General features: G+C 43.7%; 1 protein-coding gene across 4 annotated transcripts in view; it reads left to right on the forward strand.

The window, feature by feature from the left end:
• The window catches only part of stxbp5a (syntaxin binding protein 5a (tomosyn)), a gene marked incomplete at its 5' end in the record, with an annotated part of 148761 nt that overhangs the window by 120130 nt on the left and 6380 nt on the right, over positions 1–22251 (forward strand). For 2 of the 4 annotated variants that reach the window (XM_036147393.1, XM_036147394.1), the window contains 6 exon segments: positions 6684–6724; positions 6983–7203; positions 11057–11232; positions 11523–11648; positions 13114–13265; positions 15858–15920. In XM_036147393.1, coding sequence (XP_036003286.1) covers positions 6684–6724; positions 6983–7203; positions 11057–11232; positions 11523–11648; positions 13114–13265; positions 15858–15920 — 779 coding nt within the window. 4 annotated transcript variants of the gene reach the window in all.

Here is a 22251-nt window from a genome sequence, read left to right on the forward strand (position 1 = left end):
ACAAGAACCGGCCGTATGGGGAAGGTCCATAAGTTCCGTTATGACTTCAGGACCGCACTGGCCACGCACGGTCTGGACACGTCAAGCATGTAGAACCGCACAAAAGTCAGAGGCGAGGACCAACTCGCTGCCGAACAAATGTCCTGAACGGACACTCCCCTGAATAAAGCCCAGGACGCGGCCATCCCGCGGGTAGAGTGTGCACGTAAACCCGCCGGGGGCTGCAGACCCCTGCTTTCATACGCCAAAGCTATAGCCTCTACCACCCAGTGGGCGAGGCGCTGCTTTGTGATCGGCTGTCCCTTACGGGGCTCCGCCCAGGAGACAAAGAGCTGATCACTCCTCCTGATGTTCTGTGTCCTGTCCATATAAGAGCGTACGGCCCGAACAGGGCACAACATGTGCGCTCGCTGTTCACCGGGGGAAGCGGAGAACGCCGCCAGCTCGATCGGTGAACAAGAACCAACTACTTTAGGAACAAAAGCTGGGTTGGGTTTCAGAACCATACGCGTGTACCCCGGGTCGAACCGAGTACATGCGGGGTTCACAGAGAGCGCATGAATGTCGCTGACTCGTTTCGCAGAGGCCAGAGCCAGTAACAGCACTGTCTTAAGAGACAGATGTTTAAGACTGGTCCCCAACAATGGCTCAAAAGGGGGCCCTTTGAGCCCTTCCAGAACCACCATCAAATCCCACGGGGGCAGCAAAGGTTTGGAGACAGGGAGAAGCCTGCGCGCGCCCTTCATAAACCGGCACACCAAAGGGTGTTGGCTCGCCGTTTTGTCCCCAAATCCTATATGGCACGCCGCTATAGCAGCCAGATAGACCTTAACCGTGGAAAAGGCTTTTCCTTTATCAATCAGTTCCTGTAAAAACGACAGAATCGCTGGTACAGAACACTGAAAAGGAACGTAGTCCCGTTCAAGACACCACCGCTCAAACAGTCCCCACTTGGAGCCATATAGAGTCCTAGTGGAGGGAGCCCTGGCATTTTGTATAGTATTAACTACACTCTGAGGGAGCCCAGCAGTGGTCAAATTGAGCCACTCACGGGCCAGGCCCACAGCTGCAGTCGCTCCGGGTGCGGGTGGAACACTGTCCCCGCCCCCTGCGAGAGCAAGTCCCTGCGCAGCGGCAGCTGCCAAGGCTGGGCGCACAGCATCTGGAATATCTCCGCCAGCCAGTGTTGTGCTGGCCAGTGTGGAGCTATCAGGATCAGCTTGTGATTGGATGCCCTCACTCTGGCGAGAGTAGGGGGTATCAGGGCCAGCGGGGGGAACGCGTAGAGCAGCTCGTGCGGCCAAGCGTGCGCTAGTGCGTCTACGCCCAGGGGAGCATTCAGGGTCCTCAGAGAGAAGAACAGCTCGCATCGAGCGTTTTCCCTGGACGCGAACAGATCTATCTGGGCGCGGCCATAGCGCGCCCATATCTGCTCCACGACTTGCGGGTGCAGCGTCCATTCTCCGTACATTGGCGCGCCCCTGGACAGCAGGTCCGCACCTGTGTTTAAATCTCCCGGGACGTGCGTCGCCCTCAGGGAGAGAAAGTGGGCACTGCTCCAGAGGATCAGTTCGCGTGCCCGATCGTGCAACATACGAGAGCGCAAGCCTCCCTGGCGGTTGATATACGCCACTGTTGTCGTGTTGTCTGTCCTCACCAGGACATGGTGACCAGAGAGGAATGGGAGGAAGTGTCTCAGGGAAAGAAACACAGCTGAAAGTTCGAGGAAGTTTATGTGCAGGCGCTGGAGAGCTTGGCTCCAGCGACCCCTCACAGACCTGCCCTCGTGAATGCCGCCCCAGCCGTATAGGCTGGCATCCGTGGTCACAACCTTCCTGGACGAGACGGTGCCCATGGGCACCCCTTGGGTCAGGAAGGACGGGGCTCGCCAACAGCGCAGAGCTGTTACACAGTCCGCTGTGACCGTTATCCGCCGTGCGCCATGACGCACGGGGTCCATTCGGAGCGAAGCGACCCAGCGCTGAAAGTCCCGCATGTGAAGACGGCCGAGGCGAATCACGAGGATGGCTGAGGCCATCAGACCCAGCAACCGAAGGCACAGTCTGAACTGGACGGATCTGTGCCGACGGAAGTGTGCAAGGCAAGCTCTGAAAGTCGTCACCCTCTCCTCTGATAGGCGAGCTGTGAACGGCACAGAGCGCAGGGATAACCCCAGAAAGCATATCTCCTGCGTCGGAGATAGGTGGCTCTTTTCCATATTTATCACAAAACCCAAATCCATCAGGTGTGCTGTGACAATATGTGTGTGAACCCTGGCTTCCTGTTCTGACTGCGCTAACAGGAGCCAGTCGTCCAAATACGTGGCCAGACGTATCCCACGGCGTCTGAGCGGGGCTACCGCGGCCTCTGTGCACCGTATGAAAACCCTCGGGCTGAGAGACAGGCCGAATGGTAGAACACGGTATTCGTAACACACCCCTTGAAAGGCAAATCGGAGATATTGTCTGTGAGGGGGGTAAATGGGAATGTGGAAATACGCATCTTTCAGATCCACGGACGAAAACCAGTCGTTCGGTCTTACTAGACGCAGCAGTGCTGCATGTGTCAGCATCCTGAACTTGTATTTCCGCAGGAATTTGTTCAGGGCTCTCAGGTCCAGAATAGGGCGGATTCCCCTCCCCCCCCGTTTGGGGACGAGGAAGTATCTGGAGTAAAACCCTGACAGACTCTGTTCGGGAGATACGACAGAAACCGCTCGTTTGTCTATCAGAGAGAGGATCTCCTCCTGTAAGACTCGAGCTGATTCTCCCTGTGCATGTGAGTGTACTACGCCGGAGAAACGGGGAGGGACAGTGGCGAATTGAAGCCTGTATCCCCGGGAAATTGTGCGTAATACCCACGGTGGGGCCGCTGCTGCTTTCCAGCTTTCCCATTTGAGAGAAAGAGCAGGAGCATACTGCGGCTTTTGCTCCGCGCCCCCCTGTGGTAGAGCCGGGAAATGATCCTCGGGTACCACCGCAGGTGTGACGGGGCGCTCTGCTCTGCTCCGCGGGGACGGCGACGCCCATCCCGGTAGCAGGGCTGCAGGGGGCTGAATGGCCACCCTGCTTATGGAGAGAGCATTGTTTGTTTTGGCTTTTTTTATTATCTGCACCCTCGGCTCGTGGCCTGGATGTGACAGATTTATTGTTTTTATTTTCACACCGTTCAACCTTCGAACGTGTGTGTATGTGTGTGCTTGTGGACATTCTGCTCGGGGCGCAACAGCGCAACTCTCCGAGGCGATGTCCCTCTCCTCGCGGACCGGCTCTGGAACGGGCAGCGGTGGCACGGGGCGCGCACGAACAAGCCAAAACGGTGGGCCTGCGCAACGGGGAACTGCAGGCTGCACCAACTGAGGAACGGGCGGCTGTCAGGCCGCTCTCTTTTTCTTCATCGCCCGGGGGACCGAGGTCGCGGCGGCTGTGGGCAGCGGCGGCGCAGCGGTCGGGGAGGCGGGTTTCCCATGCCAGCCGGCTCCGCGCTCCTTCCTCATCGGGAGGGGCTGGCCAGGTGGTGGTGGCCGTCTCGGTATTTTAAAACGCGGCGGCTGGGAGGCAGCTTGCCCAAAGGTTTTGCGCTGCACCGGAGGTGAAGGCGCTGGGGCTTTCCGAGGGAGACAAAGCTTGAGGGCCTCGTTGTCCTTCTTTTTTGCCTCGCATCTCTGCTGCATTGTGGCCAATGCGGAGCCGAAGATGCCTTCAGGGACGATTGGCATATCCAGGATGTCATCCCGCTCCCTGTCGGTCAGGTTAGCGAGACTGAGCCATCTCGCTCGCTCCTGGACGACGAGGGTTGCCATCACTTTTCCCGTGGCCTGGACCGAGACACGTTGGATGCGGAGAGACAAATCGGCGATGACCGCCATTTCCTCCCACGCATCCGGGTCTTGCTCCTCAGCGGACGCGCCAAACAACTCCGCTTGGTAGGCGGTGAGGATGGAGAGGGCGTTGAGGGCTCTGGCCGAGAGGGCAGCTGCTTTGTACGCCCTTTCGGTCAGCGCAGACTGAAAACGATCGGGCTTAGCTGGCAGCGTCGGGCGCCTGGTGGAAGCCGCGGACAGCTGGCTCGCGCTGCCTGGGCAGAGATGCGCAGCTACCGGGACTTCCACCGGAGGCATGGAGAAGAAGCCATGGGCGTCCATCGCCTCGCAGTCGAGGGATGCCGCGCCCGCAATGGGGCTCCTGTTGCTATACGGGCAGCTAGTCCATGTTTTGGAGAGCTCAGTCAGCAACTCGGGGAAGACAGGAAGAAGCTGCTTCATCGCGTTTCGCGCCAAGGGAAGCCGTTTGCCTTCATAGCGGGACCGGGTGGGCTCCGCTATTGCAATCGGCCAGGGGATCTCCAGTTTCTCTGCCGCGCGTTTGCACACGTCGAGCAGGTCCACATGGAGGGAGGGAGCTGGTGAGCTCGCTCCCCTGTCTTCCCTGGTGGAAGGGCTCGGCAGCTTCGGCTTTTCAGTCTGGACTGGCGCCATGAAGATGTCATCCTCTTCCTCGTCCTCTGATATGAGGAACGAGGCGTCGTCATCCTCCTCCATGGGGCTAACATCCAGCACGTCTTCCTCGGGAAACGGGGGAGCACGGAGCTGCTCGCACTGGGCACTCCAGTCGTAGCCAGTCTCCGGGGCTTCCCCAGCCATGACCTCGTCCTCCTCCGCGGCTGCCTCGTGGGCGGCGGTGGGGAGGAATGGGTCACGGTCCGAGATGCTAACCTGGCGGGCTAGTCTTCGTCTGAGGCTCTTGACCGTGAACACTTTGCAGTGCCCACAGGACCCGGGAACTTCGAGGGCTGACCTGGCGTGGTCGACCCCCAGACAGGTACTGCACACCGGGTGGGTGTCCTTCCCCGAAATTTTGTTCCCGCAACCACAAAGACGGTATTCTCCTCTGGTGTGAGGGTTTTTCACGGTTGCCATTTCCCGACGAGCTGGAGTGCTGGTAGGGAAAGGGATCGTGGCTAGCTGGTGTGCTAGCTTGGTGGGGTCGAGAAATTCGCTGGTGTGCCAAATGCTCGACCGACTCGAGCGTCCGCGGAGGGGAGCCGAGAGGGATTCCGCCGTGGAGTGAACGGAAAAAAAAAAAAAAACGATACCGGTCCGGTCTGGAGTGAGCGGACAAGGCAGAAATCGAAGCACAGTGCTAGCGTCCGGCGACGGAAGCTAGTAAGGTCCGTCTATGGGCAGTTAAGCTAGCAAAAGGCTCCGACGTGAGATAAGCTCTGAGGTGAGAAGAGGTTTTGAATTGAAGTGACGTGATCTGCGCACGCTTTAGTAGTCGGGGCTACTGGGCGTGGCGTAAGACGAGCACTTTCACCGGCCAATCAGGATTGGCAGATTGAGATAAATGCTTCTATCAGGGCTGCAGGAGGCTGCATCCCATAGCGAGACACCGAGTGAATATTATGAAAAAGAACAGCTAATTAGAAAACAATGTTAACATTTCTGAAATTGAGCTTCTTGACAATATTCTTCGGATCAGTATAAAATTAATACTCTAAATATAGGATATACACCATCAACCTTTTTCACTTTTGCTCACATTACAAACGTACGCCTCACGGTGTTTTATGTGACAGACCAATGCAGACAAGTCACAAGTGTGTGAAGCAGGAGGCCTTTCTTTTCTTTCTTTTTTTCCCCAGCAGAAAGCCTTTCAAGTATTGCCACAGATTCTGAATTGGATTTAGGTCTGGACTTTGATTGGACCATTCTCACATGCTGTGATGTATTCATTGCATTGTACGTCGGGCTGTTTTTTTTTTTTTTTTGTCCTGCGGAAAGATGAACCCATGCCCCAGTCTCTCTCTATTGAAGTCCTTAACAAGTTTTTGTCAAGGATGGCCCTGAATGCAGCTCCAGCAATATTCCTTTCAATTCTAAAAACATCCAAGCTCCTGCTGAAGAAAAACATCCCAACAGCGTCATTCACATCTGACCAGATCACCTTCTGCCTCTGAGCTGTGGACAGCAGCTTCTCTAAAGTGATTGGTCTCTGTTTTTTTTCATACCATTTCTTTTTTATATAATGCCTTGAACAGTGTATGAGATCGCCAAAGCTTGGGAAATTATTTTCTAACCTAACCCTGCTTTAAACCTCTTCACAACTTTTTCCCTGGTCTGTCGGCTTTGGTTATTGGTCCTCACGGTGCTGGTTTTTCCACTAACGTTCGCTAACAAGCCGCTGAAGGATTCACAGGGCAGTCATAATTATGTGGGGATTCAATTACGCTAAAGTGGACTCTATTTGCAAATTTTTTGAAAGCACTCGTTTGCCAGCTGGAATCATAGTAAAGCGGGAAGACAACAAATGCACAACTAGGTTTTAAGATTTTTAACCTGTAAGTAGTTCTCAGAATCTAATCTATGTTGAAATTTATTAGTCTTCCACTTCACAATTTTGTTCTACCTTATGTTACCTTATGGGTTCAAAGGGTGTGGATATGCTTGCAAAGCATTGTATGTCATTTTCATGTTCCACTTTAGGTTTTTTACCCACTAATTGTCGTAATCTGTTGGAAGATTGCTTTCTTATTCAAAAACTCCTTAAAATTTCTATAGTGGAAATATTGAAGCATTTGTAAATTGTACAGATCTGTTGCTTTTGTTGAAAGGACATAGATGACTGTGGAAGTTAAACTGATGCCTTGCATGTTTGTTGACTCCTCTCTTTGTTTCATTCAAGGCACGCTGATGGAACAGTGAAGTTCTGGGATGCCTCTGCAAGTACGTCATCCTCACTATGAATCCATCCGTCATTTCTTTTCTGTTTACTTTTTTGAATGTAATATATACATTATTGGTTTTTGTTAAACTTTGAGCCAAAAGGGAAACGAGACAGAAAATCAGAGATGTTCCATTTTATAGGTTTAAGTTTGACTTGCCTTATTCTCACAGCAGTGATTAAAACCCTCATTCAGCTCTGAGTCATTATCTCGTTGACACTCGCTGCAACTAATATTTTCTTCTCTCACCTCTTTTCAGTAATGCTCCAGGTGCTCTATAAGCTAAAAACAGCCAAGGTTTTTGACAGGAACCGATCCAAGGAAGACAAGGGCAGCACCGAGGGGTCGGACGAAGATCCCTTTGCCATTCAGATTATGGCCTTTTGCCCCGAGAGCAGAATGCTTTGCGTGGCTGGGGTGTCAGCCAATGTTATCATCTACCGCTTCAGCAAGCTGGAAGTAACCACCGAGGTGGTGCAGGTGGGTTCAAGTTGTTGCTTTTATTTTTAAAGTTTTGCTTTTTACTTTTCAGAAGGTGTTGTTAAATCAGCTACAGCAGAGTTCCCATGCAGTCTGAAAAAGTCTGGAATATCAGATCAGGCCTGAACACGGATCGACAGAAAATCTGCATTTGTATTTCCAGACTATATTTTCCATTGCTTTATTTATTGTTCTGTGCTTCTTTCTTTGTCTGCCATATTTCTTCCTTCTTTGTGTCTTTCCCAATTTTTTTTTCTCTGTCACTGCCTTATTTTCCCATTTCTGTCCCTCTTTTGTTTCTATCACTCTCTCCGTTCTTGGTCTTCTTCATTTATTTCTTCCTTGTGCAATCCCTTCCGTCTTTCCTCTCAATTTTCTTTTCATTTCTTCATTTCTTCCTTTTTCCCTTTTTTATTTTCCTCCTTGTCTTTTCTGCCTTCCTTCTGTCTTCCAGTCCTTGTGTCCTAGCATGCTTTATTTTGTCCTTCCTTGTGTCCTCTCATTTTTCGTTTTCTGTGTGTTTCCTTCTATCCTCCCTTCCTTCCTTCCTGTCTTTTTGTGTTATTTTTCTTTTCATGTGTCCTTTCTTTCCTTCTTTTCTTCCTTCACCCATTGTGTCCCTTCCTTCCTTCCTTCCTTCCTTCCTTCCTTCCTTCCTTCCTCCCTTCCTTCCTGCCTGCCTGCCTGCCTGCCTTCCTTCCTTCCTTCCTTCCTTCCTTCCTTCCTGTCTTTTTTGTGTGTTATTTTTCTTTCCATGTGTCCTTTCTTGCCGTCCTTCCTTCCTTCCTTCCTTCCTGTCTTTTTTGTGTGTTATTTTTCTTTCCATGTGTCCTTTCTTGCTGTCTTTCCTTCCTTCCGTCTGTCATTTGTTCCTATGTCCCACCTTCTGGTTTTCCAAGATCCATATTTAAAGCTTTGCAGGTATATAGATAGGTCAAAGATTTGTAGTGGACTTCAGTGTTCTAGATCTTACAATTCAGATAAATGGCGAAGAGTTGTGGAAAGTAGATTCCTGAAAAATCTGGAATTCTTTACACAAAATCTGTGTGGAAACCTTCAGTAAGGAAAACAAGGTAAATAAAGCAGTTTCCATCACTAACCACAACCCTTGTTTACTTCTGATTTGCTTTCAGCATGCTGTTCCTATCCCAATTTAAGATGCTGAGACATATAAACAATACACACACACACACACTCGGAGGCAGTAAGGTTGCCATGCCAACAGACAGCATTGAAGCAAGCAAAGCTAGACCAACGCTATAATCTTCTTTGATAGCAACCTAAGTGTTAATGGCAGTGCAGTGGGAGTCTGTGTTTAGCTGAATAAAAACAAATGCAGTTAATCTCTCCTCTGTGCCGTTGCTACACCTGGCTCTTTTCAATCACGGTGTGTGGGTAGTGCTGTGATGTGTCCCACTGATGCCCTTTTTTTAAGTTCAGAACTGTTTGTCATAAATATTTAAAACCCTCAAAAGCATTCATGAATTTAAAGAGCCAAATCACCCCCCCCCCTCCCACACCCCCCCAACAAATGCTGCAGTGTGGAATCAGGGCTAGAAATGAGGACGTAGCTTTGAACGGTGTCTCTTTGCATAAGGCCAAACTTCTTTATGACCTTGTAGGAGTGAAGGAAGAGGAGAGCAGAGAGAGAGAGGGAGAATCTGAAGAAGGGCACTGATCACTCTAAACTCCCACATGTCAGTGGGGCTAATGAGGCTGACAGAATGCCAAAGAGAAAAGCTTATCAGCATTGTGTTTGTGTGTATCTTTGCGAAGGCGGAGGTTGCATAGGGGTAGCCTGGAGGGGGATTTAGAAGGAATGGAGTATTTCAGCATTAGAGGACCTCTTTAACGTTCAGTCTGCCCACACACATGCAAACACATCTCTGTCTAATTCAATTCATCAAAGGCGACTGTCATTGAATGTATGCGGATGTCATTTACCATCACGTTTGTTGTCCTGTTGTTTCAATAACTGCTATTGCTGTTCTGTGTTTTCAAAAGGTATGTGTGAACTTCTTTACATTTTGCCACCTTCTGCATGCTGTTGTTTATTGAGTAACTCATATATGTGTAGTTAAAGGAAAATTATACACTTGTTTTTATTTAGAAATTAAAGTTAATAGCATAAAATGTAGTTGCAAGTCGTGACAAGAGTTGACGGCAGTTGAAAATTAGCAATAACCATAAACTATCTGTACAGCATGTCGTTTGCATTCTATGTATCTGCTATACGTCCGTGCTAAAATAAAATCCTCCTCAAAAACATCCAATTTTATTCAGACTTGGTGTGCAACTATTATTAGCTGCTATCTCAGCTGAAGGTATTCTAGGTATGTCTCTGGCAGCTTTACAGAGTTAGAGACTGAAACTGTTGCCAATCCCTTTTTGCAAATTAGCTCAATCTCAGTCATTTTGGGTGGACCATTTCTACCTTGCCACAAAAAGCAAGGGGTGTTTTGTCCATTTGATTTAGGTAAGAACTTTGACTGGTCCATTTTGACTCATGAACATGTGGCCACACCTTGTATTTTCCATGTAGGCATAAATTATCAGTTTTGATGCTATCTGACCGGAGTGTTTCTTATACATTTGCTTCGACCCTTAGGTAGTTTGTGGAAAACAAAAAGACTTCCTATGGCTTCTTTTCAACAAATAGTTATGTTTACATGCACACAATCCCTTGATTGGATTCAAATGTGTTTGTATTTTAAATGAAAAAATAAGCTGAATACCTTGTTTACATGGGCACAAAATCAATTAATCCTAATCATGATGTACTTTTACATGCGCCTGTCTTTTTTTCAGAATACAAGCACTGTGACATGTGCAGAGTCCTCAAATTTTCCTAAAAAAAATGTTTTGTTTTGTTTTTTGTATTTTAACTTTATTTACTAGTAATATGCAAACACAGAAAACAAACAATTAAATATACAAACAAATATGGAAGTGTGTTTGTTCTCAGTCTAATGCCCAGAATGGACCCGCGGCAGGTTCTAAGAAAGGTTGAGACATTCCTGCGCTCACTAATAAAGCTACAGGCTTAGCAATGTATGCAATTGGTCTTCCTGCATTACAGGATGAGAGACATAGGCCACGCATGCACAGTCAGGGTAGTTTGACCTAATCTGGATGACATGATCGGAATAAGCGTTTAGACGTCCACTGTTCAGATTAACCATCAGCATAAACCACCTGCCTCATTTGGAATGCAATTCCATTCAGATTGGGCTTAATCCGATCACAATATTTCAATTGCTGTGTTTCCATGAAGCATTTTTATTCCGATTGGCCCTTTTATTTCGATTACTTCTGTCCATGTAAACATAGCTAATACTTTACTTTTCAGGGCTTTCATAAAGGCCAGGTTGTTGGAGCGTCTGACCAGTAGTGGTCCTCTTGTCAGATTCTCCCATCTTAGCTCTCTGCAGCTTCTTCAGGCCTATCAAGGGCCACTTGGCTGCTTCTCTGAATAACGCTTTCCTTACCCGGCCTGTCAGTTTAGGTGAAAAAACATGTTTTGGTAGGTTTGCAGTTGTACTCTGACCTGCCAGGTGTGTTCCCTGTTCTGGATTGTGCTGTTAGTTTAGGCCTTCGGTGAACAGCAGAACATGGTGTCAGAGGATAGATTGTTGTTATTGTAATGAGGTAAACTAAGGAAAGGTTGAAGGCAGAGGTATAATTTTGCAAGGCACTGTTTAGGTGAGGGACATACAGTACCAGGAATCACAATGTATGTTTCTGCAAATGCCAGGAATTTTGAAACTGAAAACGCATAGAAGCCATCAGATTTGCCAAGACAGTAAATTCTCTTCCCTGCTGTCATTCTGTGCACATCTGTGTGTGTTTACAGTTACTGGAGCTGCGAATGCAGTACGAGCTGAACGAAATGGAATCTCCAGATGGCGGAGGTGGCGAGCAAACGTCGGCACATCCCACCCCCGGTGCCTCCCCTCAGACGAGCGGCCCACCTTCACACCCTTCCACCAGCAGCAACAACTCTGACGGAGGCAACATACCCTGCCTTAAGTATGAGACAGACACGCACACATAAGGGCTTGCATGAAAGAAGCACGAGCTCTGGCAAACACACTAACTTAAGAATCTTGTTTTTAGCCTCAAGCACAGTTGCATAGGGTTAGTCAGAGGCCTGGGGCGTTCTCAGCCCCATCCTCCCTGCAGCCACTCATACCAGACTTTCAACACGCAGAGCTGCTTCCCATATCCAGCTGCACCTCTTGTGCCTCTCTTGGTTTTGTCTTCTCCTTCTTTTGCCCCCTTCTTTTTCTCATTGCCTTTTTTTCATGTCTTCTCAATAGAGTGCGAAGTACTCCTTTGAAGCAGTCTGCAGGTTTCCAGGTGGATTTGGTGGTCCAGTCAGTGTGGGTGAGTGGAGAGCCTCCTCAGCAGATCACAAGTCTGGTGCTGAATTCCTCCTACGGCCTGTAAGTGGACACACGGGGAGTTTGTCAGAACACTGGGATATGTTGTATCTCTGTCTAGCAGTTTTGTTTCGTATTAGCACATTTTTGTAATTCAATACAGTGGCTTGTACCTTGTACCTTTTTCACTTTTCAAGTTTCATCTTGTTTTATGGGAATTTTTTGTGATTGATCAATACAAAGTAGTGAATAAGTGAATAAGGAAGGAAAATCGTCTTGTTTTCTTGACTGAACCTAAACAGTGCTGTGCATTTTAATCCTGCCCCCTTGAGTCTATTCTGTTGTACAAAGGTATACTGTAGAGACCATATTATTTTAGGATATACAATTACCAGCTTTATGCTTCTAGAGACTCAAATTTCTGCCTGTTTTACTTTGCTAAGTTGCTTAAGATAAGTCGGACTCAGGGGATTGGGCCTAGGCAAGGGCCGTATACGATTGTCACGATAACCGATGTTTTAAAATTGCTCCATCACAATGTTCCTATTTATTTTCAAATTCCCTTTCAGATTAAAAATATGTTTTTGTGTTTTAATTAACTTATTTTATTTGACGTCCTTTCAATGCAATTTCCGAGAAAGTTTTGACCCTTTTTAAAAGCAAATAATTCTGGGTAATAGGACCTTTAAAACTACTACTAAGTTCAGCAGGTTTTTACCTTTTATTGTTGCATTAGTCTTCATAACAGAACAATATACAAAATAAATGTGTGTGTGTGTGTATACACACATTTATAAACCTATATAAACCTATATATATATATATATATATATATATATATATATATATATATATATATATATATATATATATATATATATATATATATATTTTATAGGTTTTATAGGTTTAACTTGTTTACTTAAATTTTCACTCAATGCTAACATATCATGAGATATCAAATACCTGTCCATTTTTAATCGTATCTTAGTACCACAAGTCTTGTCACAAATTCTCTGTTGGAATTAAGTCTGGGCTTTGACTAGGCCATTCAAACATTTGTATAGGTTTAGGTCTAAACAAATCCATTGTAAGTCTGACTTTATGTTTAGGGTCACAGTCCTGCTTAAGGGTGAATGTTTTCTCCGTCTCACTTCTTTGTAGGCCTGTAACAGAGCCCCTTCAAGGATTATCTTGTATTTGGCTCAATCCATCTTTCCATTTTCTGATTCAGCTAATGTCCTACTTTGTGTTGATGTACTAAATCTGAATAAAATAGATGGCAGTTTCTGGTTGTAATATGACAAAAAGTGAAAAAGTTCAAGAGGCAAAAATACTTTTCTAGGGCAATGCTCAAAATGGTTTATGGACTGTAATCTTATCTATTTAACTATCTTTAAATATATACGTGGTCTTTACCTAGCTTCTATTCAATGTCACGTTTCTTTACAATGTTATCCTTGTTTCTTAAACTTCTTGCCCTTCTACTTCTTGCACTTCCTCATACTTTGCGTCCATCACTCCCCAGAGTGGTATTTGGCAACAGCAATGGCCTGGCAGTCGTGGACTACATCCAGAAAACGGTAGTTCTCAATCTGGGAACGGTGGAGCTTTACGGATCCAATGATCCCTACCAGAGACAGCCTCGGTCGCCAAGAAAAACACGGCAGCCTTCGGGAGGTAAGGGATACAGAGGGACAAAGAAGACAAATGAAAGATAAAACACTTTGTTAAACATTTCCACCCAGGCACAGTGAAGGGGGTGTTTTTTTCCCCCCAGATTTTGAGATACTGAAGCTACTTTGACCAAACTTAAGACACACTAAGGTATACATTTTATTTAAGCTAAATAATGCACAGAAATGTAGAACTGGAACTAAAGTCGCACACAATAAACATAGCTAAATATAAAGAAGACCAATAGCCTTCTTTAAAAGAAATGTCATGATAAAAAAATACAATACAAGTTTAAAAAGTAATAACATTATAAACTAAATCTTACTGTGATTTAAAAATATTGTGTTAAATAAGTAATAAAAATAAATCTTCCCGTGCAGAAAGATTGTTCAGTTCACATTTGTCATTTGTGTGTGTGTGTGTATATATATATACATATATATATATATATATATATATATATATATATGTTCACATTTGTATATATATTAAAAAAAATCCTCCCTTCATTACTGTTAAAAATTTGTTCCTGTCAGCTTTTCACCTGTGGCGGCATAAACACACGAAAGTAATCCCAAAGGAAATTAATTCAAATTTTCATTTTTCCTCACCTTACAGGTTTAACTTGTCATTTAACGTGAAGGCTTGTTATTGCCAGCAAATCTTCACCACAGGTGCTGATCAGTCCCTGATCTAATCTGTAAGCTGATCCAAACGAGAGAAGGAATAAAATAACACACACACTGCATTTGTCGAGGCTTGCTGAAGTATTCATACCCCTTAACCTTTTTTTTTTTCATTATGCCCAGGTTCAGCCACAAAATTCAGTATATTTGTTTTACTTTATGTGACAGAGGCACTTAGAATTGTGCAGTGGTAGGGTTTGTCCTTTGAGGTATACCCCTACCAGTTTTGCACATCATTCTTTTTAGCCGAATAACCGAGGCTCGATGGAGAGCTGCTGTGAACATCAATTTTCAAGTTTTACCGATAAAACTCAACTGTATTCAGGTCTGAATTGGGGTTGGCCATTTAGGCTGTTTTATCTCTGCTTGTATGTGTAGAGCTGCTGTCCTGCTGAAAAGGTGAAGCCTGTTTACAGCCGGGTTTCCTCCAGTGTTGCAGCGTATTTAGCTTCATCCATCTTGTTGGTGAAGATTCTCGGGCTTCATCCATCTTCCCATCAGCTCTAACCAGCTTCCCTTGTCCCTGACACAAAGGATTTTCTTTCACCATTTCTTTCTTCTTGCCATTCTTCTATAAAAGCCAGATTTGTTGAGTACAAGTCTAATAGTAGTTCTGTCGACATTTTTCATGTGAGCTGTGGATCTGTCCAGCTCCTCTGGGCTTATAATGAACCTCTCGGCTGAATCTCTGCTTAGGTAAGCTGGCATGGCTTGGTAGGGCTGCAGTTGAGCCATGGTCTTTCCATTTCCACATGATGGATTGAAGTTCTGTTCAAAGTTAACCCTGCTTTAAACCTCTTCTCAACTTTATCCCTGACCTTGTCTGCTGTGTTTGCTGGTCTCTGTGGTGCTTTTTGTTCACTAATGTTCTCTTAAAAAAACACTGTGGTCTTCAGCAAACTGTTGTATTTATTCTGACATTAAGTGTATTCTTTTAATAAACGTAGTTTGTTTGCACTGGATTTTAGATCCTTTAGATTAAAAAACTAATGAAAGCCATTAAATACATCAGAGGTTGGTTGTGACATGGCAAAACAAGAAAAAGGTGCAAGAGTTGTGAACCCTTTTGCAACAGCCTTTAAGTTGATGCCATCCAGCCCTCGTGTGCCAAGCTTATAACACAGTTGTGCCTTTACATTAATGTTTATGCAATTCCACACTTTACCATTTCTGTACCTTTTTGATCGCATGTTCTTTACTCCCCCTGAGCTTCAAAGTGTCTGCCGCACATAACTGGATTCTGCGTCGACACACTGCCATCATGTGTTGGGCAGCAGCAGTGCAGACGCATCGTCTCCGAGCAGAAGCACTTCCCATCGGTACTATTGGCAAATTTGCAAGGTGTTCACACAGATGCTGACTGAGGACTTTTCAAAACGTTGATTGCTCTTACGTGGCTATTGAAAGCAGCTGCGTCGGAAACTGAAAATGCTGCGCGTATTCATTGTCACGCTGACAAAAGGCGCAGGGATCTGCCATATAATCTGGTGAGCACCAGGCTGGTTCGTGTCAGAGCTTGGCGAGCGCGAGCTGTAATCAGACGTCCAGCTGTGTTTGTGAGGGACTGCGGTCTGGTTGGCGTTCCGCCTCATCGGACAATGTCACACACACACTCCCACGCGCACATATGACTGCACACAGACACATGCAAGTGGCAAAGAGAGAAATAAACATTCGAACTGAATGAAGCAACTAATAGGCCTGTTCAAAACAGAAGAGAAACCTCTATTTGCATGTGTTCTGGAAAATCATTATTCAAACTTTTTGAGTTTTTGTTAATTAGACTTATTTTATTCCCCTTATTCCCCTTTTTTTCTGCTGACATATGTCGTTTACATGTTCATTCATTTATTCATTCCTTCATTCATTCAATTTAATGCCAGTTTGTGTTATATCTGCTCTGCTGTAGGTTTGTGCGACATTAACGAGTACTCCGCCACATCTGAGGACCGCTGCAAGTCTCCAACTTCAGGTAACATGTCCTTCAGCGTCTCTGTTTAACACAGTGCTAAGAAAAAAACACAGCCGCTTTGTCCAAAGCGATACAGGAGTCCAAAATATGCTGTACAGCTTTTATACCATCCACACCATTGCAACAGTCGGTTAGCGAGAAAAGATTGCTGTTTCACGCTTTTAACGCTATTTCATTAACTGTTAACCATTAAAGCAGAACTGTATGGTGTGCTTTTTTTTTTTTTGTTGAACCATAAAATTGCTTTGCTGTGGGTTTCACTCATCCTCAGCATTTAGAAATACTAGTGCATACAATATTTGCCCGCTTCCACGCTTATCCATTTACCACTCGTCAGAGTCCAGCAGACAGTTATGTTTTCGGTAATTTAACACGGTATTCTGTGCACACTGTGAAGGTTTCTATTGTCGGTAAGTTTATCTTAGTGTGACTGTTAGTAATTATAACGCAAGCCTTACATTTTTACAGTGTGTAAGAGAATCCTCATAGAATCCTATTTATTTGTATTATTCGTCTCAGTTCATTTGTTTCCCAGATTATGCAAATTAATTCTCAATTTAGGTTTTATGCAAATACCCTTTAGTTTACCGTCTGAGTTCACTAAATTGAGGCCAAATGCATTTGTGGCGTCTAGAAGAGATGGCAAAATAGATTAGCCTTGTGTTGAAGAGATCTTGTTTGCATTCACATATTTCTACATTGCCAGTACCCTTGGAAAACAGAGTGACCCTGTTTCATCTCATTACGGCTAACTTGGCACCCATGCTATAAACTAAAACTTTTTTTTTAAAGGTCAGAAAGAAATTACATCTCTTAGTCTGCTTGCTACTCTTTCCAGGTGTGATTATTGTCCCAGCCCCCATTTCTGGTGCCATCAGACCACAGTCTGATACATCTGTTTGCTGTGCATTATTTATGGGAAAGAGAAGGAAAAGGAGCTTTCCAGCAAAAATCATCTGCCTTATTTGATCTTAGCCTGAGTTTTTTTTTTTTTTCTTTTCAGAAAGGCAAGAGTGAACTGGTGGGCTACAAATTGCCTAATTTCCAGTAAGAATCATGATCTTTTGAATCATGATTATCCTTCAAAAAGAACAAAATAAACCTAAAATAAAGAAACTAAAACATTATATATGTGTGTAATTTATTTTGTTTTTCACATGCAATTGTCAGTTTTGCAAAAGCCTACCTTTAAAAGCTGTAATTAAACAGTGCTCTGCAAACCTTTGAAGCCTTACTATAAAGTCATATTTTGCTGCGGTAGCATCATTTCAAAATAAACAATTTGTTTCCTTTTTAAAGAAAAAGCACCAATTTGAAAATCCAATAAAAAAAGCTTTATTTCAATTCAATCATTACCGTGAACAGCTGAATTGAATTAAAAATATTATCTTGCCCATAAAACACAATTAAATAAAATGAAGGCTGTTTCTAACTGTACATTTACTGTACTTTACTCCCCACCCTTACCCCCAAAAGTGTTGATGTCACACAGCAATCTTCAACAGTTCTACAATGGAGGTGGTAGAGGAGGTAAGACTGGCCCAAAGTTTCCATAGGAGGCTCTGTTGGCAGGGCAAATGTGGTCCCGATTTGGCACCCCCTGTTTTTGTTGTTTTGTTTCGTTTTTCTCCGTGGTGAAGAAACTGTCTCTGTCCTTGATGTCTGTGGTCAGCAAATGCTAGTTGGAATACACAAACAAGTGAAGACAAAAAAAATGAATGTATGTCAAGGTTAGCTTCTGTTCCACTTCCTTTTGGTTCTGTACACATTTTATCCTAAACGAAAGCTAATGGCTTAGTTTATTTTGTCTACGATAAATGCTTCTTTTAATATTTGATTGCAAGATAAAAAGTAAAAACACAACATGGAGAAAACTGAAAGTTCGTGGAGCAGAGGACGACCTAGAGCGAAGCTGAGATTGCAACTGTTTTGAGACAACTTAGCTGTATGATACACATCTTGCATGCTACTTGTATGTAGCACATGTGTCAGACTGTAAATGTGTTTGCGTTTGCTGTCCGTCTGATATGATTGTCTATAATACGGTGTGAAACCACAGAGCCAATCATCGTTCCAACTATGTATTCATTTACCTCCGATGTTTGTGTCAATGGTAGACAAAAAACAATTCTGCACAAAGTCGTTTGGGGAATGTCTAGACCTTAAAATGAAGAAGAGAGCAATTCAGTACCTAACCTTATAATACCTGCAATATCCAATTTAACAACTAAGCTTTTTAATCCGTGTGTATCACGTTTTTACAATGACGTTCCAGTAAAAAGAGAGATCCAGTTTGGCTGCTAAAGCTCTGTGCTATGCTCAGATAGTCCCAGAAAACCAACAGTGTGGGAGAAATATGAAGAGTGCATGATGGAAACAACCCTCAAAGTTTTTATGACTTTTAAAGTATTGTGCTGTCAAATAGCTGTTCTTGTGTCTTAAGATGTTAAGACACAAGAACAGCTTTCTTTGTAGGTTTTATCAACAGAAGAATAAAGGGAAGGGCTTTCAAGTATGTTATGAGAACAATTAATGATAAGTTGTATAGAAACACAGAGGAAATGTGGTAGAGATACCCCAGCAAACAGCTCCTTAGAGAAAAAAAAACATTGTGAGCAGGTGCCAGGGCTTACTGAGGAGTTTACTGGGCATGGGTTTACTAAAGACTTCAGCTCCGTCACGTCAGACATACCTTTAGAAACAAATGCACTGCTGGGCAGTGTTCGGAAATTCAGCCTTTCAGGTTCAAGGTGAAGTATTGTTCTAAAGTTAAATCTTAAAAGAATTTGATAGAAGGCATTATCAGACATGAGGCCTGGGGATTAAAGGGGACATTATCATTCAAAATGTAGCTTTTTGACCCTTTAACACATTTTTGTTGTGTAACTGGAGTCTCTAGGAATGCAGAAAATGTAGTCTATCCGTGAGCTGCGCAGACGTCTTTATATTCTGCTAGGGTCATATTTTTCAATCTGTTCAGTTTTCTCTGCTCTCCATTTGGTTTGTTTTGAACAATTACATCAGATTATTTCCCGCGGAGCTGCTAAACAGGGTAATGGGCTTCTGGATTACCAATTTCATGAATCCACCATTCTTTTTTCTCTGAGTGATTTTTGTAGTCCAAGCTGAAGGATGCCGAAGCTACAAGTGGATAAGTCAACATGTTCGGTTGTTTGTTACACAATCCCCCCACATACTACACAAACCACCTAACAGCGTGGAGTGGAAAGTTCTGCAACCTGAGGGGGTGAAAGGCCTCCTTTGCATTTAAAGGGACAGCACCAAAATGAGTTGCACAGACGTACCTCAGAACAACGGTAAAAAGGAGGAACGTGCGGGTTACTTAACAAAGGATTCAGACCAAAGCATTGTAGTTCCACTTTATATAGACTCACATAGAACTAATTGATTGATGGCTCTTTCTTGATTCTGTAGGAGGTGGTGCTTGGCCGTTCTAAGTTGTCTGGTTTATTCTGATAAACAAGACATGCAAACTAGCTTTGTGGCTCCATGGCGTCTTTTTTCAGGGACAATGTTCGATTGTCGAGATTGAGCAATAACTGGTCTACACACCACCTGTGGCTACTACAGAGGGGATTGCCGAATGAGCTTGGATCAGTCCTGGCCACCCTGGTGAAGCGCTGAGAAGATGATCAGACTTGACCGCCTAAAGGAAGTTCAAATTGTAGGTGAACCTGCGAAATGGAACATTGACAGGTAATGCTGGGCCAAAACCATCACCCCCCAAGACCAGCATTGACCTGGGAATTGCATCCATGTCTCTCAGGGGTAACAGTGGTTGCCCTCATGGTGCGGGAGCGCCACTTCCCGTCCCTGCTGTCTGACGCCATTAATCTTGGCCTTCACAACCGACCAAACATCCTATCGGCTTGCTCAGAGAGCTTGACATTATCCTGCGCTTAACAGTTTGGTGCACAGCGCCAAAAACTGGTAATTCCCGATGCGGGCCCACAGCAAAGAACTCCTGCCTTGACCCGGTTGTCCTCCATGTGCTGATAGTCACCCACCTCTAAAGATGGATCTGTTTCCTCCATTACTGTTGAGGGTGTCATGTCAAAACATTGTAGATTTATTTTACTAAGATTGTTATACCAGCATATTAAGGCTGCTATAAATAAAACCCCGTTAAGAAAAACAAATGTACTGTAGCATCAAATTGTGCTGATGAGTTAAGTGGTACGCAGTCCTGATAGTGAAACAATCCAGTCAAATTTTAAGGTATATATGCAACTGCTTTCATTAAATTAAAGGTTGCATCTGGTTGAGGCTGTGCAAATAGCTGATAACGCTACATATAGATATAGGCAGATATAGGGACATATAATCCTAGATACTGAGAACTCTAAGCAGTATCTAGGACTAAATGTCCCTCTTTCTTCCTCCTTTTAAATTCTGATGCAGAGAATGAAACTATCTCTGTAAAGCCTTTATTTACTGTCATTTGTTTCTCTACTTGTACAAAAATCGTGAAAGAGCTGTAACACCGCTCGAGTCAACTTTAACCACCCTTTTTTCCCGCTGTCACTGTCTTCTTCCATCTCTGATGTTACTTAATATTACTTTCTGGTTCTTGCTGCATGCTCCTTTGGCATGACAGTCCTGAATGGCCCTGCAACTTTTGTCTGTCTTACCAGTCCTCTCTTTAGCATTTGTGCAACCAGAGGTCCCCTGTTTTTTTTTGTTTTTTTTGTTTTTTTTCTGTCAAAGCATGCCTTTCAGATATAGGGGTTGCCTCTATGTTTTTACGTAGAATGTTCATATGTAAAGCATTTTGGCTCCTCTCATCAATAAACCAATTCCTCGGGACATGTTCCGCAATTTTTTCTTTCTAAAGTATTATTATCGAGGTGTCTTTCAGCATTGTACACAATCCTTGTCCAGTCCTGGCTACCTGGCTTTGCATGGCACGCTGTCATAGCTTAGACGTGTGTTTGTAAAGAGGGATGTTCTCTTTTTTCCAGCAAAGATGTCACGGAAATTAAGCTTGCCTACTGAGCTAAAGCCAGACTTGGGTAAGCCTTGACTTTGTGTCTCCAAACAAGTTTTTTTTTATGATTTGCAGTATGATTTCCTCGCTCTGACTGGACTCAGCCACAATCCATTAGTCCGGTGGCATATTGTTCTCTGGTTTTTAGTCTCAAAATTGGCAAGCTGTGCAGATTTTCTCTTAAGTTTGCATGTGCCCAAAGTAGCACTGATCTGGCTGGAATTGAAATGTATTAAGCTTGAATCAAATTGTTAAAAATAGACTGCCAGTCTTAAATTTTTACTTTTTTTAAACTACAGAGGTCAGTGGTGCTGAAATAGTTTTTGTTCACCCCTTCTCACTCTAAAGCTTTCTGTAACTTTTGCAAATTTTCTTTTTTTCTTCTGTGTTTTACATGTATTTCCTTTTTTCTGTGTGATTGGTTCTTTCAACGTAAAAAAACAACAACTTTTAGTTGGCAATGCGTGCTTTCGAAGACATTAAGTTGTATTACTGTTGTCATGTTCAACATATTTTCAGTTTAAGATCTCTGGTTAACTTCATGAATCAATCTACTAATTGGGTATAAAATATTTTCTGTGCCTGGTATATGAATGTAATAATATAAGACAGTGAAATGTTTATTTGAGGCTATAAATGACCACTTTCTTTCTGAAACTCTTTTGTGAAAATACATAACCCAAGAAACATGAATCTCTTTTTAGAATAACATGTTAACGTCAACATTTTCCATATTCAAAATAATCTGCTTATTCACTCATGTATCAGTTTATTTTGTGCAATCGTTGAACTTTTTCCATCATTTGCTCATTACAACCACAAATTTAAAAGGCATATCACTTGGATTCCATGTGATTGACCGACATAAAGTAGTACAAGATTGTAAAGTTTCTTTATAAAAAAAATCTTCTTACACAAGTTGCTCCTATTTTTAAGTCATATTTTATTATCTTAATTGACTCAAATGTTTTAATTACCTGTATTGTTACTGTGTTTGTAAAATTCTATTTTTTATTTTGTTTTATGAAACCAAGCCTCTCTTGAAAATTTGATTTTGCATCTCAGTGAGAATACCTGTATAAATAAAGGTTAAATATATATATAAAAAAAATAGAAAAACACTTTGCTCATATTCCCCTGTATACAATTGCCATTATGTAGACCAAGGTGTGATTATCATAAAAAAGTAAATCCATTGCATGGAGCGATAGATAGATAGATAGATAGATAGATAGATAGATAGATAGATAGATAGATAGATAGATTCCTTTATTTAACCAGGTAAAAAAATCTGAGATTAAAACCTTTTGCAAGATTTCTTTG

Source organism: Fundulus heteroclitus, chromosome 15 (assembly GCF_011125445.2).
Source record: "Fundulus heteroclitus isolate FHET01 chromosome 15, MU-UCD_Fhet_4.1, whole genome shotgun sequence".
Classification (NCBI taxonomy): Eukaryota; Metazoa; Chordata; class Actinopteri; order Cyprinodontiformes; family Fundulidae; genus Fundulus; species Fundulus heteroclitus.